The sequence below is a fragment of the Salvelinus sp. IW2-2015 genome, linkage group LG27 (genome assembly GCF_002910315.2).
Source record: "Salvelinus sp. IW2-2015 linkage group LG27, ASM291031v2, whole genome shotgun sequence".
In the NCBI taxonomy this organism is placed as follows: domain Eukaryota; kingdom Metazoa; phylum Chordata; class Actinopteri; order Salmoniformes; family Salmonidae; genus Salvelinus; species Salvelinus sp. IW2-2015.
Window position 1 is genome coordinate 5,638,968 of NC_036867.1, and position 13,633 is coordinate 5,652,600.

At 44.8% G+C, this 13,633-nt stretch overlaps 1 protein-coding gene across 3 annotated transcripts in view; it reads left to right on the plus strand.

Moving 5' to 3' along the window:
• Positions 1 to 13,633, plus strand: part of scn5lab (sodium channel, voltage gated, type V-like, alpha b) — a 195,832-nt gene that overhangs the window by 158,462 nt on the left and 23,737 nt on the right. For all 3 annotated transcript variants that reach the window (XM_070435664.1, XM_070435662.1, XM_070435663.1), the window contains one exon: positions 5,728 to 5,851. In XM_070435664.1, coding sequence (XP_070291765.1) covers positions 5,728 to 5,851 — 124 coding nt within the window. The remainder of the gene's footprint in view (positions 1 to 5,727; positions 5,852 to 13,633) is intronic.

The following is a 13,633-nucleotide window of genomic DNA, read 5'->3' on the forward strand; positions in this document are numbered from 1 at the left end:
ACGTGACCCAGAGGCAGGGTGAGAACTCCGCGGGCCGCCTCCCTGCCGTGGGGGAAGAGAGTTCGCACCACCCGCCCCGCGCACAGGCCCAACACCAACGCCCGCACCACCCAGCCCCGGCGGCACAGGCCAACAACCCAAACTCCCCCGCGCACCACCCACCCCCGCAGAGCACAGCCCACACCCAAACGCCCCGCCAACACCCAGCCCCGGCAGCGTCCACCAGGCCCACACCAACGTCCCCCCACCACCCAGGCCCTGCAGGGCACAACGAGCGGCGAAGCCCGACACCCAACTCCCGAGCACCACCAGCCCCCGTCAGGGCACAGGGCCCGACACCAGGACGTCCCCTTCGCACACCCGGCACCCGCGGCACAGGCCCAACAACCAACTCCCGCCACCACCCACCCCCAGCACAGGTCCACACCAACCCCCCACCCCCCCCCGCACGCCCGAACACCACCCCCCGGCACCCCCAGCCCCAGCCACACCAACACCCGCCCGACACCCCCCCCCCCACGCCAACCCCCCCCCAACCCCCCCCACCACCCCCACCCCCACGCCCCCGGGCGCACGCCCCACCCACCACGGTCACCAGTCCCGACACCGACTCCCCTCTCACACTCAGCCCCCTCAGGGTCACAGTCCGACACCAGACTCCCCTCTCACCACCCACCCCCTCGGGTCACAGTCCCGACACCGACTCCCTCTACCACCCAGCCCCTCGGGTCACAGTCCCGACACCAACTCCCTCTCACCACCAGCCCCCTCAGGGTCACAGTCCCGACACCAACTCCCCTCTACCACCAGCCCCCTCATGGGTCACAGTCCCGACACCACTCCCCTCTACCACCCAGCCCCCTTCAGGGTCACAGTCCCGACCACCAACTCCCTCACCACCCAGCCCCTCAGGGTCACAGTCCCGACACCGACTCCCCTCTCACCACCAGCCCCCGCAGGGTCACAGTCCGACACCGACTCCCCTCTCACCACCAGCCCCCTCAGGGTCACAGTCCCGACACCGACTCCCTCTCACCACCCAGCCCCCTCAGGGTCACAGTCCACGACACCACTCCTCTCCCACCCGCCCCTCTGGTCACAGTCCCAACACCAACTCCCCTCTCACCACCCAGCCCCCTCAGGGTCACAGTCCCGACACCACTCCCTCTCACCACCAGCCCTCGGTCCGAGTCCGGACACCACTCCCCTCTACCACCCACCCCCTCAGGTCACAGTTCCGACACCGACTCCCCTCTACCACAGCCCCTTCTGGGTCACAGTCCCGACACCGACTCCCTCTCACACCCAGCCCCCTTCGGGTCACAGTCCCGACACAACCTCCCCCTCCAACACCACCCAGCCCCCTCAGGGTCACAGTTCCGACACCAACTCCCCTCTCACCACCCAGCCCCTCTGGGTCACAGTCCCACACATCCTCAACCACCCTCAGTCATCGACACTGACCTCCCCTCAACCCACCTTCTGGGTCACCAGTCCCACACACTCCCCTCTCACCACCCAAAGCCCTCCTAGGCACAGTCCGACACCAACGTCCCCTTATGTTTTGAATATAGTCAGTGTATATCTATATATTTTCTATTATATACATTTGTTACCTTGTACATGGAAAAATGCAGCGTCTACTTTGAAGTAATATTACTACACGGACACTGTGGACTGTTTCGCAGGGTAACTGTAGTGTCATGTGCTGCAGTGAGGTCGACAACACCAGAGTCAAAAGACAGGCAGGCATAAAACACAGAGTAAGTGTGGGGTGAGGAAGTTCCAGGTGACAAAAGTCAGCTTTGGACATAATGAACCCCTCAACGTTAAATCAGTATTTAAATTCCTTCATGTCCCATGGCCATGTGTCATATAAAGGACGGACTGCACCAAACAGAAGTATGACTGATTGTTTATTCATACCTGTAAAGTGGCTAAAGTGAAGGTCAATCCATACCTTTATTCATCTATTCTCTAAGTAATTGGAATGTTGGAATTCTCCTATGCATTCCTCCAACCTCAAGAAGCTATCATTGGAGAGCACAGCTCAGAGAGAGAGAGGATACTTAACAGTACAGTAGATCCTCTCAACTGTTCATCACCATTACCAGTCATACAGCCATTCTCTGCAGAAATACGCGAGGGGCCCATTAACAAACAACTTTTACTCCAATTTCACTATTTACCATTCTCTTGGCTTTAGAGCAGGGTGTCAATTCAAATGGACGGAGCGGCCAAATAAAAAATTTAGCTAACATAGCCGAGGGCCGGACTGTTTTCGAATGTTCATTGGAATTTTTTTTAAATGACGCTATATAGTCTACGTGAACCAATTGAACCTACTGAAAAACCTAACAAATTAAGTATTCCAATATGATCAGATAAATTAAGAACATATGTTCTTATGGCTCTGTCAGTAATCTTTAATTTTCAACAGAGCACAAAAGACATAATTTCCTTTATATAAAAATCCCCATAACAAGAACATTAAATGAACAAACGGTATGTGCAAGCGCAGCCATCAGTTAGCCTATAATTTTCATTTTAGCCAAAAGTTGGGCTAACATTTGAACTTCAAAGAAAAAAAGACAATAATAGCATTTTCGTATCATCCACTCAACTGAAATATTTTTAAAATATAATTGGATTGAATCCAATAAAATAAAGTGACAAAAATCTAGTAATCAAAAAACAACACTTGTTTAGGAGAAGTAACATTGGGCCCCCCAAACCGTGAAAAACAAATTATTAAACTTTAACTTTAAACTTGAACTGAGTAAACACTCTAAATATGTGATGCACAGTAATGTTCACTTGTTTGACGGTGAGGGTGATTACTTGGTGGTGTCCCACTTTTCCACAAGTTCATCAATGTTCGGGGGTAAGGCCTCTGAAGCTGCGGAAATCTCAGATATTTGAGGGAGGTGGTTCAGCCGTAAGTCGACTTCTGTTTGATGTTTTGTTCAGGTTCATCAAGAAAACAGTTGTTCACACGAGGTATGTTGCTTGCCAAATCATAGACATACGTTTGAGCAGCCTGGATGCGCGCAGCTGGGGCCATTGGTGTCGGGAGAGAACGGCGAGAACTCCCGCGCACCCGACTGCCGCATTATTTGCCCTCAGCTGCCATTCATTGCATTGGAGGTCAATCAACTCCATTTGGAGGTGGTGTGGACTTTCCACGTCAACATAGGCAAAATGGGTTACCGAGACTGTTCACTGTGCTTTTTTGTGCTTCAAAGTCAGCAAATCGGGCGCGAAAGTCAGCGGCAGAGCATACCTAATTTATCACGCCAACTGTGCGCTCGGGAACGCACTGGAGACGAGCTTTCTCTTCATGTCTGGCAGCCTGAAAGGTGGCTCAAATTTCTTCTCGATGCTGCGTCCCACAGGTTCCGTTTGGTTTTAAATGCCTTCACTGTACTGTACATATCAGAGTGACATGATCGCCGGACCCTGCAGCCTGCCAAGTTCTTTGCATCAGATGACTCGTAATGTCACACAGAAAAGCCAATTTCACACAGACAACATTTCGTCCGGAGTGTGTTGTGTCTTCCTTTGCTGTCCAGAGAACAGACAAATCTCCTCACGAAGCTCGAAACACTTTGAAGCACTTTCCCTGGCTTATGTAGCCATCGCACCTCTGTGTGATAAGGCAAATCACCATGCTCGTTTCTCACTCCATCAGAAATGCCTTTGAACGGCCGGTGATTCAAACCTTTGGCTCTGATAAAGTGTACTGTGGCGCGTGATGATGCCTCATATGCTCCATTTTCAGGCTTTACCGCACAACGCTTCTGGTGTATGATACAATGATAAACTGTCAGCTCACCTGGTCGCGTTTTCCTCTTGCTAGCTTTTTCCCGTAATCTCCGCCACCAGTCCGCTCCTGTGTCCACACATTTCGCAGTGCTTCCGTCGGTTGTTCAAACCCACGAGTTTTTCCCAAGGCAGCTCTCATCTCATTTACAACATCTTGACACCTCTTCATACAAATCATGCCCCGTTAGTGTAGCCATGCTAGGACGTAAAGCCAAAAAACTCCTCTGTCACGCTTAGGCTGGTCCAACTCCCCGGATGAAAATTGACAACTGGCAAGTCAGAAAATGTCGGTGCTCTCATCACAGCCAAGGATATGCCAATGAAATCTTTTCCTTTTTCACAAGCTCTCTTTTAGATTGATGGACAAACTGGTCTACTCTCTCGCAATGGTGTCTGCTCAGACTCACATTTAAACAGAGTTGCCTTTTTCTGGGCAAACTTCGTCACAAACTTAATCATGCGTTTTGATGAAAATCCCCCTCCGTAATGGCGGTGCTGAATTTATCGTTATCTCTTTCTGCCAAAAAAAACTGGCCTTGACAAGCAGCCTGGCTTGTGATTTGGCTTTTTTTGACAGAGCCTGTCGAGATTGAGCCTCGTTTTATTCCTCTGACCTTTTTGTAGCCACTTGATTCCATTGTCCAATTCATTGTTTTTTCCGCGCGTGTTTCGTTTCAGTAATGTCGTCATTCAGATTTACTCTTTCAGTTAACGGCACACTTTCTCCACAAGTAAGACACACCAGGTTTTTCCAGCTACCCCGTGAACAATATAACTCCGACTCCCACCTTGTTGAAACCCCGGTTCTTCAGTGTCCACCTTCCGTTTGCCATTTTTGATGGTATCCTGAAAGTTAATTTTACTTGTGATGCTGCGACTGCCTGTGCAATAATATTGAATGAGCACCTACTGCTCGGTGGCGTCACCGTTGGCATTGTGGGGAAATGTAGTATTGGTGCGTTAAAAGATCTGCGGGTGCCGGCTTGCTTCGGTCCTGCGGGCCGGTTCTAATAATAACATCAAAGAATCATCCCAGGGCGTAAAAAACCTTCTCAGGGCGGGCCGGATGTGGCCCGCGGGCCCTTGACTCTGACATATGTCTGGAGCTCATAACAATATGAGCTCGTGTCCAACCCTGCCCCACCATGACAGAACCCAGAGTGTGATCACGTGTTAGCCTGCAGGGCGTCAACAACAGGAAGGAAGAGCTAGAGCCAGAAACCAGACAGAATATCCTGGGTAGGATATTCTGTCACATCACCCTGATTACATACACCCGACACTGATTACATAACAGACACACAATGTCAAATGGATGGCATATTATTAAGCAGGGTTACTGAAGTGTGTCTTCAAGTAGCTTGGCAATGTATTTCCTCAGTGCTTACTGTAAAAGGTGAATACTGTAACCTCTAGCTTTACACAGTAAAGTACAGTATGTGTGGAGAAACAAATATCACACTGAATACCCATATAAAGAGTTTCAGGAGCTTGCCTCTGTCTATCTAGCTATAATATCAGTCCAGATCGCTTATAGCTTGATTTGATTTTGCCAGATTAGATTGAAACAAATGCTGCAGATTATCGCTTTCCAAGCAAGAGATTAAGATGTGCTGTAARTTACAATATGGTAAATGCCACAAAGGTAATACCAGGTTAGGTTCTATATGAGACTTTGTGCCCRGGCTTTATATGCACCAGAACAGAAGTAGTTATTACTGGGAGAATTATAACCTTCAGAATGTTTCTCATAAATGGAGAAAAAGACTGAATGACTCTCTCCATATCTACCAGATCCCCTTCTCTTGTCAATAAATCACCAATATAGCAATACACCAGTCATCAATCACCTGATAATAACTATTTTCATCTAGCATGGCTCTGATTGGTTGTTATCCTCAGGTGAAGGATGACATCAGCCTATCCGAGGGCAGCACGGTGGATCTGAGGAAGCCAGGGGAGGAAGAGGATGAGTATTCAGAGATGGCTGAAGAGACCATGGATCCTGACAACTGCTTCCCTGATGGTAAGTTTATTTGACTTTATTGTTACATTAGTGTTAGGCGAGTCCCATTGAGATTGTTGCTAAGCAGTGGGTTTAGATCCCACTTCTGACACCAAATGTCGGTAAGGAGACAGGACACCATTATGTTTGCTTCAGAACATCTTTACTCAAATAAAACGGAATATGTTKTACTGTACTACATGCTTCAAAGAAATGAATTGTATTTTTAAGGGAGTGGCACCAAGAGGTAGCAGCATGGAAAAAGCATACAGCTTACAATTGACATGCACTAGTAATGTATTACTAGTGATACATGTGACCAAGTAAACACATGTATAAGCAAGCACATTTAAGGAATATGATTTAATGTAATGTTCGGAGAGAAAAAACAAGATGGGCAACTAGACCTGACAATCTGTTTATTTTGTATGTGGAGATCAAAACAGAGACAGAAACAGGTCAAACATTTGTRTATTTTTAACAGCTTACATTAGTAGAGGGTTTGACTCACTCTCACTGCAAGCCTGAATCTAAACATTTACACTGGGCTACCCCAAACAGTTGGCTTTCGCTTCAAGTGGAGGCCATTTGATATAAAACATGAAACAATGAAGTGACATTTGAAAGGGTAATGACGCATTACATTCAATGTCCTGTGTCAGCAGAGATTTGAAAAGGCGTCTCAGACACTAAATGGACTCTGGTTCATTTGATGATGACTGACTACCTGAATTAAATTTGGTCGCAACTAATCAACTCCCTCAGACGGTCTGAGGTAACTTAGACCAATCACGTGATGTCTCCGGGACAATCAAGGTAAATGACTGAGTGTACACTGAAACAGTCAGCAGTAGCTGAGTGTACGTTGAAAGGGTCAGCGTCGTTGGGGGTTGTTCTAAAAAGCTTTTGACATGTTTATGTAGAGAGCGTGAAGATCATTACTAAAGGTCTTGTGAACGTTGACACATATTTTGAATCAAGATTTGATTAGGGGATCACGCTCTTTAATGATGCATCCATTTGTACACACGTATTGACTAGTTGTGGTGGGAAGTCATTTAGTTCTTAGTGTTTCTAGGTTCGTGTTTAAAGGTGTTTCCTGGATGCTGACACTGATAGGTTTGTATTGAATACAGTCTGACTTGTGTATGGGGTATCATATTACTATGTGTACGTGTTCATTTGACTACACAGGGAGCACAGTATTCATAGAAACAACCACTGCACCATAACTCCTTTAATAATGTGGACTACAATAGAGGCTGAAACCTTCTATCCCGTTCAGTGTAATACCTCATAACGCTAGTAAACACAGGGGTCGTGGGTCGTGGGTCGTCTTACACAGGGGCTTTATATAAGGTGACTTAATAATATACAAAATGCAAGCCTTGTCACGTTTCAGGAGAAGACCCAGATGCAGACAGGGTCGAAGTAACAAAGGTTTATTACTGGAACAGTGGGCAGGCAAAACGACAGGTCAAGGGCAGGCAGAGGTCAATAATCCAGTTAAGAGTCCAAAAAGTACAGAACGGCAGGCAGTCTCGGGATCAGGGCAGGCAGTGTTCAATAATCCAGGGTGGTGTGACAAGGTACAGAACGGCAGGCAGGCTCAGGGTCAGGGTCAGAGCAGGCAGAATGGTCAAAACTGGGAAAACTAGAAAACAGGAACTAGAAACAGACAGGAGCAGAGGGGAAAACGCTGGTAGGCTTGACGAACAAAACAAACTGGCAACAGACAAACAGAGAACACAGGTATAAATACACTGGGGATAATAGGGAAGATAGGCGACACCTCTAGGGGGGTGGAGACAAGCACAAAGACAGGTGAAACAGAACCGGGTGTGACAAGCCTAATGGTTTGGGTACATCAACATGGAAATCCATTTGTGTTCCTTGGACGCAACCAGGACTCTGATCTAGGGCTGTGGCGGTCATGAAATTTCGTCAGCCGGTGATTGTCAAGCAAATAACTGTCGGTTTCACGGTAATTGACTGTTAATTAACATAAACGCATTTAGCATCTCCTGGCTCCCACACAATAAATCCATTATTTATTTTAGACAGGTCTAAAGAAGGATGATATGAAGAAAATATAGTCTATTTCAGAAGAACAGAATAGCTGTCCTTATGTTTGGTCCTGATGTGGCTATGCCAAATGGCTGTGGGCTACACTAGTTCATTTAGCAGACAAGATTTGCTTATAAAATTTGCTTATTTTATAGTATTTTATAGTATGAAGAAAACAATTGAACTAAGCTGAATAAAATAAAATGTGTGTGTGTGTGGTGAGAGGGGAGTAAAATATAAAATATAAAGATTTTCTCCAAATGATTTGAGGGAGAGCGCACTGTGTTGAGCGGTTAACAAGGAAATAGGTACTCCTATATGCTTAATTTAGAGTTATTAATCTAACTTTAGTTGTTCTACAAACGTATGTTTATATTGTTTAATACATTTTTTCATGCAAAATGAAACTAATGATGATTTGAAAAACGTTGCTTGAAAGGCATGAGCTCTACTTAGTTTTTTCCCCCAGGCTGTATACACTCCAATAGTCTCTCATTCACAATTTGACAAGCACTTGATAATGCCTTGAATTTCACAGCGGCATCCCCTTTGTGGCCGTAATGCACCCTAAACAAATCCATGCTTTTTGCGACCGGAGTGCTGCCTTGTGTCCTTCTCCCTGAGCGTGCTGCGCAATCCGAAGTGTCTCTCACTCACACAGCTCTCCATCACGTGATCGGGTCTTTCTCACAGGCTACAAGTTAAGACAAACATATCGGGGACGCAACTGCTCTGCTCCGAGGTGCATATTGAAGATATTGGATGAATTGTCCACATTTACTTTTCGTCAGCCAACAAGATGAGTAGGCCTAACGACCAGCAAAAGCGCTTGCCTATGTCAATCTACTATCCCCCATAGTACAAAAGTCGACCTATTCTATTCTGTGTGATAAATAAATATTCCAAACAGTCTGGGACAGTTGTGGGATGCGATAGATCCCAAATGAATACATCCACTAGCATCAAAAAAACGTTTTTATGCTATGTGGCTGACGCAACAGATCAGAACGTTTAGCTTAAAATGTTATCATGCATGTAATGCTTTTATTATAAAGGTGCATTTCTATGGTAAAAATGATCTTCCCCAAGTCGCAAAAAAAGGCTGTTTCTTATGCTGGACATCATTCACAAGTGATAATATATAAGTGATAGGCTAATATTGTCACCCATCAGACTATTCTTGATTTAATTTTGTCTTTACATACACTAAATAATATATGTGTGACATTTTTTATGATTTAGAATGGACCAATATCATGTAGCTGTATCAAAACAGGGGCAGCGTAAAAAATACATATTTATGCCCAATATAGACCCGCATGGGGTGAATCCAGGCACTCCGCAGTGTGTCGTGCTTAAGAACAGCCCTTTGCAGTGGTATATCGGCCATATAACACACCCTCTCTGGCCTTATTGCTTAAATATAGTATAGTATAGTTGGGCATAACTATAAGGCCAGAGAGGGTGTGTTATATGGCCAATATACCACTGCAAAGGGCTGATCTTATGCACGACACACTGCGAAGTGCCTGGATTCACCCCATGCGGGTCTATATTGGCCATATACCACAAAACCCTCCAGTGCCTTATTGCTATTATAAACTGGTTACCAACGTAATTAGAGCAGTAAAAATAAATGTTTTGTCATACCTGTGGTATACTTAAGCTATAAGGCCCTTAGCCGTGGTATATTGGCCATATACCACAAACTCCTGAGGGTGCATGTAGTAGTATGCTATTGCGTTTCCACACCACTGTTACGGTCTCCATGGCAATACTAAGAACACTACATGTTTCTGTGCTTCCCCAAAATTTAAAAACTGTCCTGGGATGGAGCAGGAGTACTGTCACTGGAGCRTAATTGAAGAGGCCATATTTACATRGCCRTATTTCMCACATTTCTGGGTTGCGTAAGAAGGACAAAATGGCGGCGCTCCACCATAATACACAAAATAAATCAAATTAGATAAATCATGGAGCTATGTGGGTCGTTCCATGAAAAGAGTGCCTTGTACAGTACGTCCCTTTGGTATTTTAATATGAAAAGCCTGTTATAATAAATGAAGTACACTTTAATATAGACCACATGGAGAATTCATTAAATGAAGAAAGACTTACGAAAGTGCAAAACTTCTGCGTTTTGACATGTCCCTCCATGCACTCTCTGTCACTTCTAGGAAGATTTTAACCCACTTAACCCAAAAAATGTCTGTAAGTTTTCACTATCATATCATTATATTATCACAATCATATAAGATCATCAGCAGACTCCATCACCATCATCTACCATACTCTGACCAGCTCTCTCSGCTCAAGCCATGAACTGACCTTCTCTATCTTTGTGGGATGCAGCTTTCAAAGACTTGGCCTCTATTGGTTGACCTGTCATGATATATTTCTTGATTGTTTTTTTGCTCTTGAAGTGCTTTKAAATTCTATAAAAAGTGCCTTAGAAATGTAATGGATTATTATTATCATTGTAAAGCCCTAGTTATTTTGTTGCTTAGACAAAGTCATTTCTGAAGATGATTATTTACTTAGTGTCATTATCGTCAATCCTGTTATGGACAGGGTAACTTAATTTGGCACTTAATAGGCAATTACTATGGTATTTCTTTTATTTGACCTCTTGAAGGGGGAAACTAGGTTTTTATAATGTTGAACATGTGCTCTTTATGACAGAATGTAAAAAATAAGGTGAAATCCCCCCCAAAAATGTTACAACATACAATTCTCAAAAGGTGGAACATGCTGTGTATTGGGACATTACAGCAGCCTAACAATTCCTCTATCTACACTCTTGGAAAAAAGGGTTCCAAAATGCTTCTGTGGCTGTCCCCATAAGATAAACCTTTTTGGTTCCAGGTATAACTCAGTTAAACAGCCAAAAAGGTGATAGTTGTTGTTACTGTTGTTACTGTATCCGAATAGTGTGGGATTTAACCTTCGTACCTGACCCTGTTGTGTATTCAACTAAATAAGTTGGCTAGAGCGGAAAGAGTGACACCTAGGCTACATGTGATTTAGGTGAAAATGATGTAATGTCACCCACGGTAATACAGTATATTCCAATGCATCATCTTTCATTTTGAAGGAATACTGTATGTAGACTAATTAGCAAACCTATAAKGCTTTTTTTCTGTTTAAAGACAGTCCAGCTCTGTTGAGTGTAAACTATCAAGTTGACAACATAAAGGAGGCCATTTTATAAACTCAACAGCTTGGGCTGTTACCTCCCTGTTGAAAGAAACATGGCGTTTCTTAGGTTAAGGTTCAGCAGGGTTTCAGAGCTAGAGGAGGCAGCACTAGCACTGTAGTTTGGCTGGGGCAGCTACAGTGCCTTCAGTAAGAATTCATACCCCCCCCGGGGGTGCGTGCTCGGTCCCCTCCTGTGCTCCCTGTTCACCCACGGCTGCATGGCCAGGCACGACTCCGTCACACATTTTGTTGTGTGACAGCCTGAATTAAAAATAGATAATTAAATAAATGTTCTTTCTCACCCATCTACACACAATAACACATAATGAAAAAGTGAAAACATGTTTTTAGAGATATTTTTGCAAATGTATTGAAAATAAAATACAGAAATATACTACATGACCAAAAGTATGTGGATACCTGCTCGTTGAACATCTCATTCCAAAATCATGGGCATTATTATGGAGTTGGTCACCCCTTTGCTGCTATAACAGCCTCCACTCTTCTGGGGAAGGCTTTCCACCAGATGTTGGAACATTGCTGCAGGGACTTGCTTCCATTCAGCCACAAGAGCATTAGTGAGGTCGGGTGTTGAGCGATGTTGGGCGATTAGGCCTGGCTCGCAGTTGGTGTTCCAATTCATCCCAAAGGTGTTTGATGGGGTTGAGGTCAGGGCTCTGTGCAGGCCAGTCAAGTTCTTCCACATCAATCTGGACAACCCATTTCTGTATGGACCTCGCTTTGTGCACGAGGGCATTGTCATGCTGAAGCAGGAAAGGGCCTTCCCCAAACTGTTGCCACAAAGTTGGAAGCACAGAATTGTCTAGAATGTCATTGCATGCTGTAGCGTAAAAAAAACAGCCCCAGACCATTATTCCTCCTCCACMAAACTTTACAGTCGGCACTATGCATTGGGGCATGTAGCATTGTCCTGGCATCCGCCAAACCCTGATTCGTCTGATGGACTGCCAGATTGTGAAGCGTGATTCATCACATCCAGAGAACTGCTCCAGAGTCCAATGGCGGCAAGCTTTACACCACTCCAGTCGACGCTTGGCATTGCGCATGGTGATCTTAGGCTTGTGTGCGGCTGCTCGGCCATGGACACCCATTTCATGAAGCTCCCGATGAACAGTTATTGTGCTGACGTGGCTTCCAGAGGCAGTTTGAACTTGGTAGTGAGTGTTGCAACCGAGGACAGATGATTTTTACAAGCTACAGACGATTTTAACAAGCTACACAATTCAGCACTCGGCGGTCCCATTCTGTGAGCTTGTGTGGTTTACACTTCACTATAACAGCACTTACAATTGACCAGGGCAGCTCTAGCAAGGCAGAAATTTGACGAACTGACTTGTCGGAAAGTTGGCATCCTATGACRGTGCCACGTTGAATGACACTGAACTCTTCAGTAAGGCCATTCTWCTGCCAATGTTTGTCTGTGGAGATTGCATGGCCGTGTGCTCAATTGTATACTCCTGTCAGCAACGGGTGTGGCTGAAATAGCCAAATCCACTAATTTGAAGGGGTGTCCACATACTTTGTATATATAGTGTGTCTCATTCACACCCCTGAGTCAATACTTTGTAAAARCACCTTTGGCAGCAATTACAGCTGTGAGTCTTTCTGGGTAAGTCTCTAAGAGCTTTCCACACCTGGATTGTGCAACATTTGCCAATTATTATTTTCAAAATTCTTCAAGCTCTGTCAGATTGGTTGTTGATCATTGCTAGACAACCATTTTCGGGTCTTACCATAGATTTTCAAGTAGATTTAAGTCAAAACTGTAACTCTGCCACTCAGGAACATTCACTGTCTTCTTGGTAAGCAACTCCAGTGTAGATTTGGCCTTGTGTTTTAGGTTATTGTCCTGCTGAAAGGTGAATTAATCTCCCAGTGTCTGGTGGAAAGCAGACTGAACCAGGTTTTTGCCTGTGCTTAGCTCCAATCCATTTATTTTTTATCCTAAAAAACTCCCCAGTCCTTAACAATTACAAGYATACYCATAACATGATGCAGCCACCACTATGCTTGAAAATATGGAATGGTACTCAGTAATGTGTTGTATTGAATTTGCCCCAAACAAAGTTAATTTGCTTGCAAATATGATGCATGTTTTGGAATATTTTTTATTTTGTACAGGCTTCCTTCTTTTCACTCTGTCAATTAGGTTAGTATTGTGGAGTAACTGCAATGTTGTTGATCCATCCTCAGTTTTCTCCTATCACAGTCAACTCTGTAACTGTTTTAAAGTCACCATTGGCCTCATGGTAAAATCCTTGACTGTTTTCCTTCTCTCTGGCAACTGAGTTAGGAAGGACGCCTGTATCTTTGTAGTGACTGGATGTGTTGATACACCATCCAACGTGTAATTAATAACTTCACCATGCTCAAAGGGATATTCAATGTCTGCTGTTTTTACCCATCTACCTATAGGTGCTCTTCTTTGCGAGTCACTGGGAAACTTCCCTTGTCTTTGTGGTTGAATCTGTGTTTAAAATTCACTGCTCGACGGATAATTGTATGTGTGGGGTACAG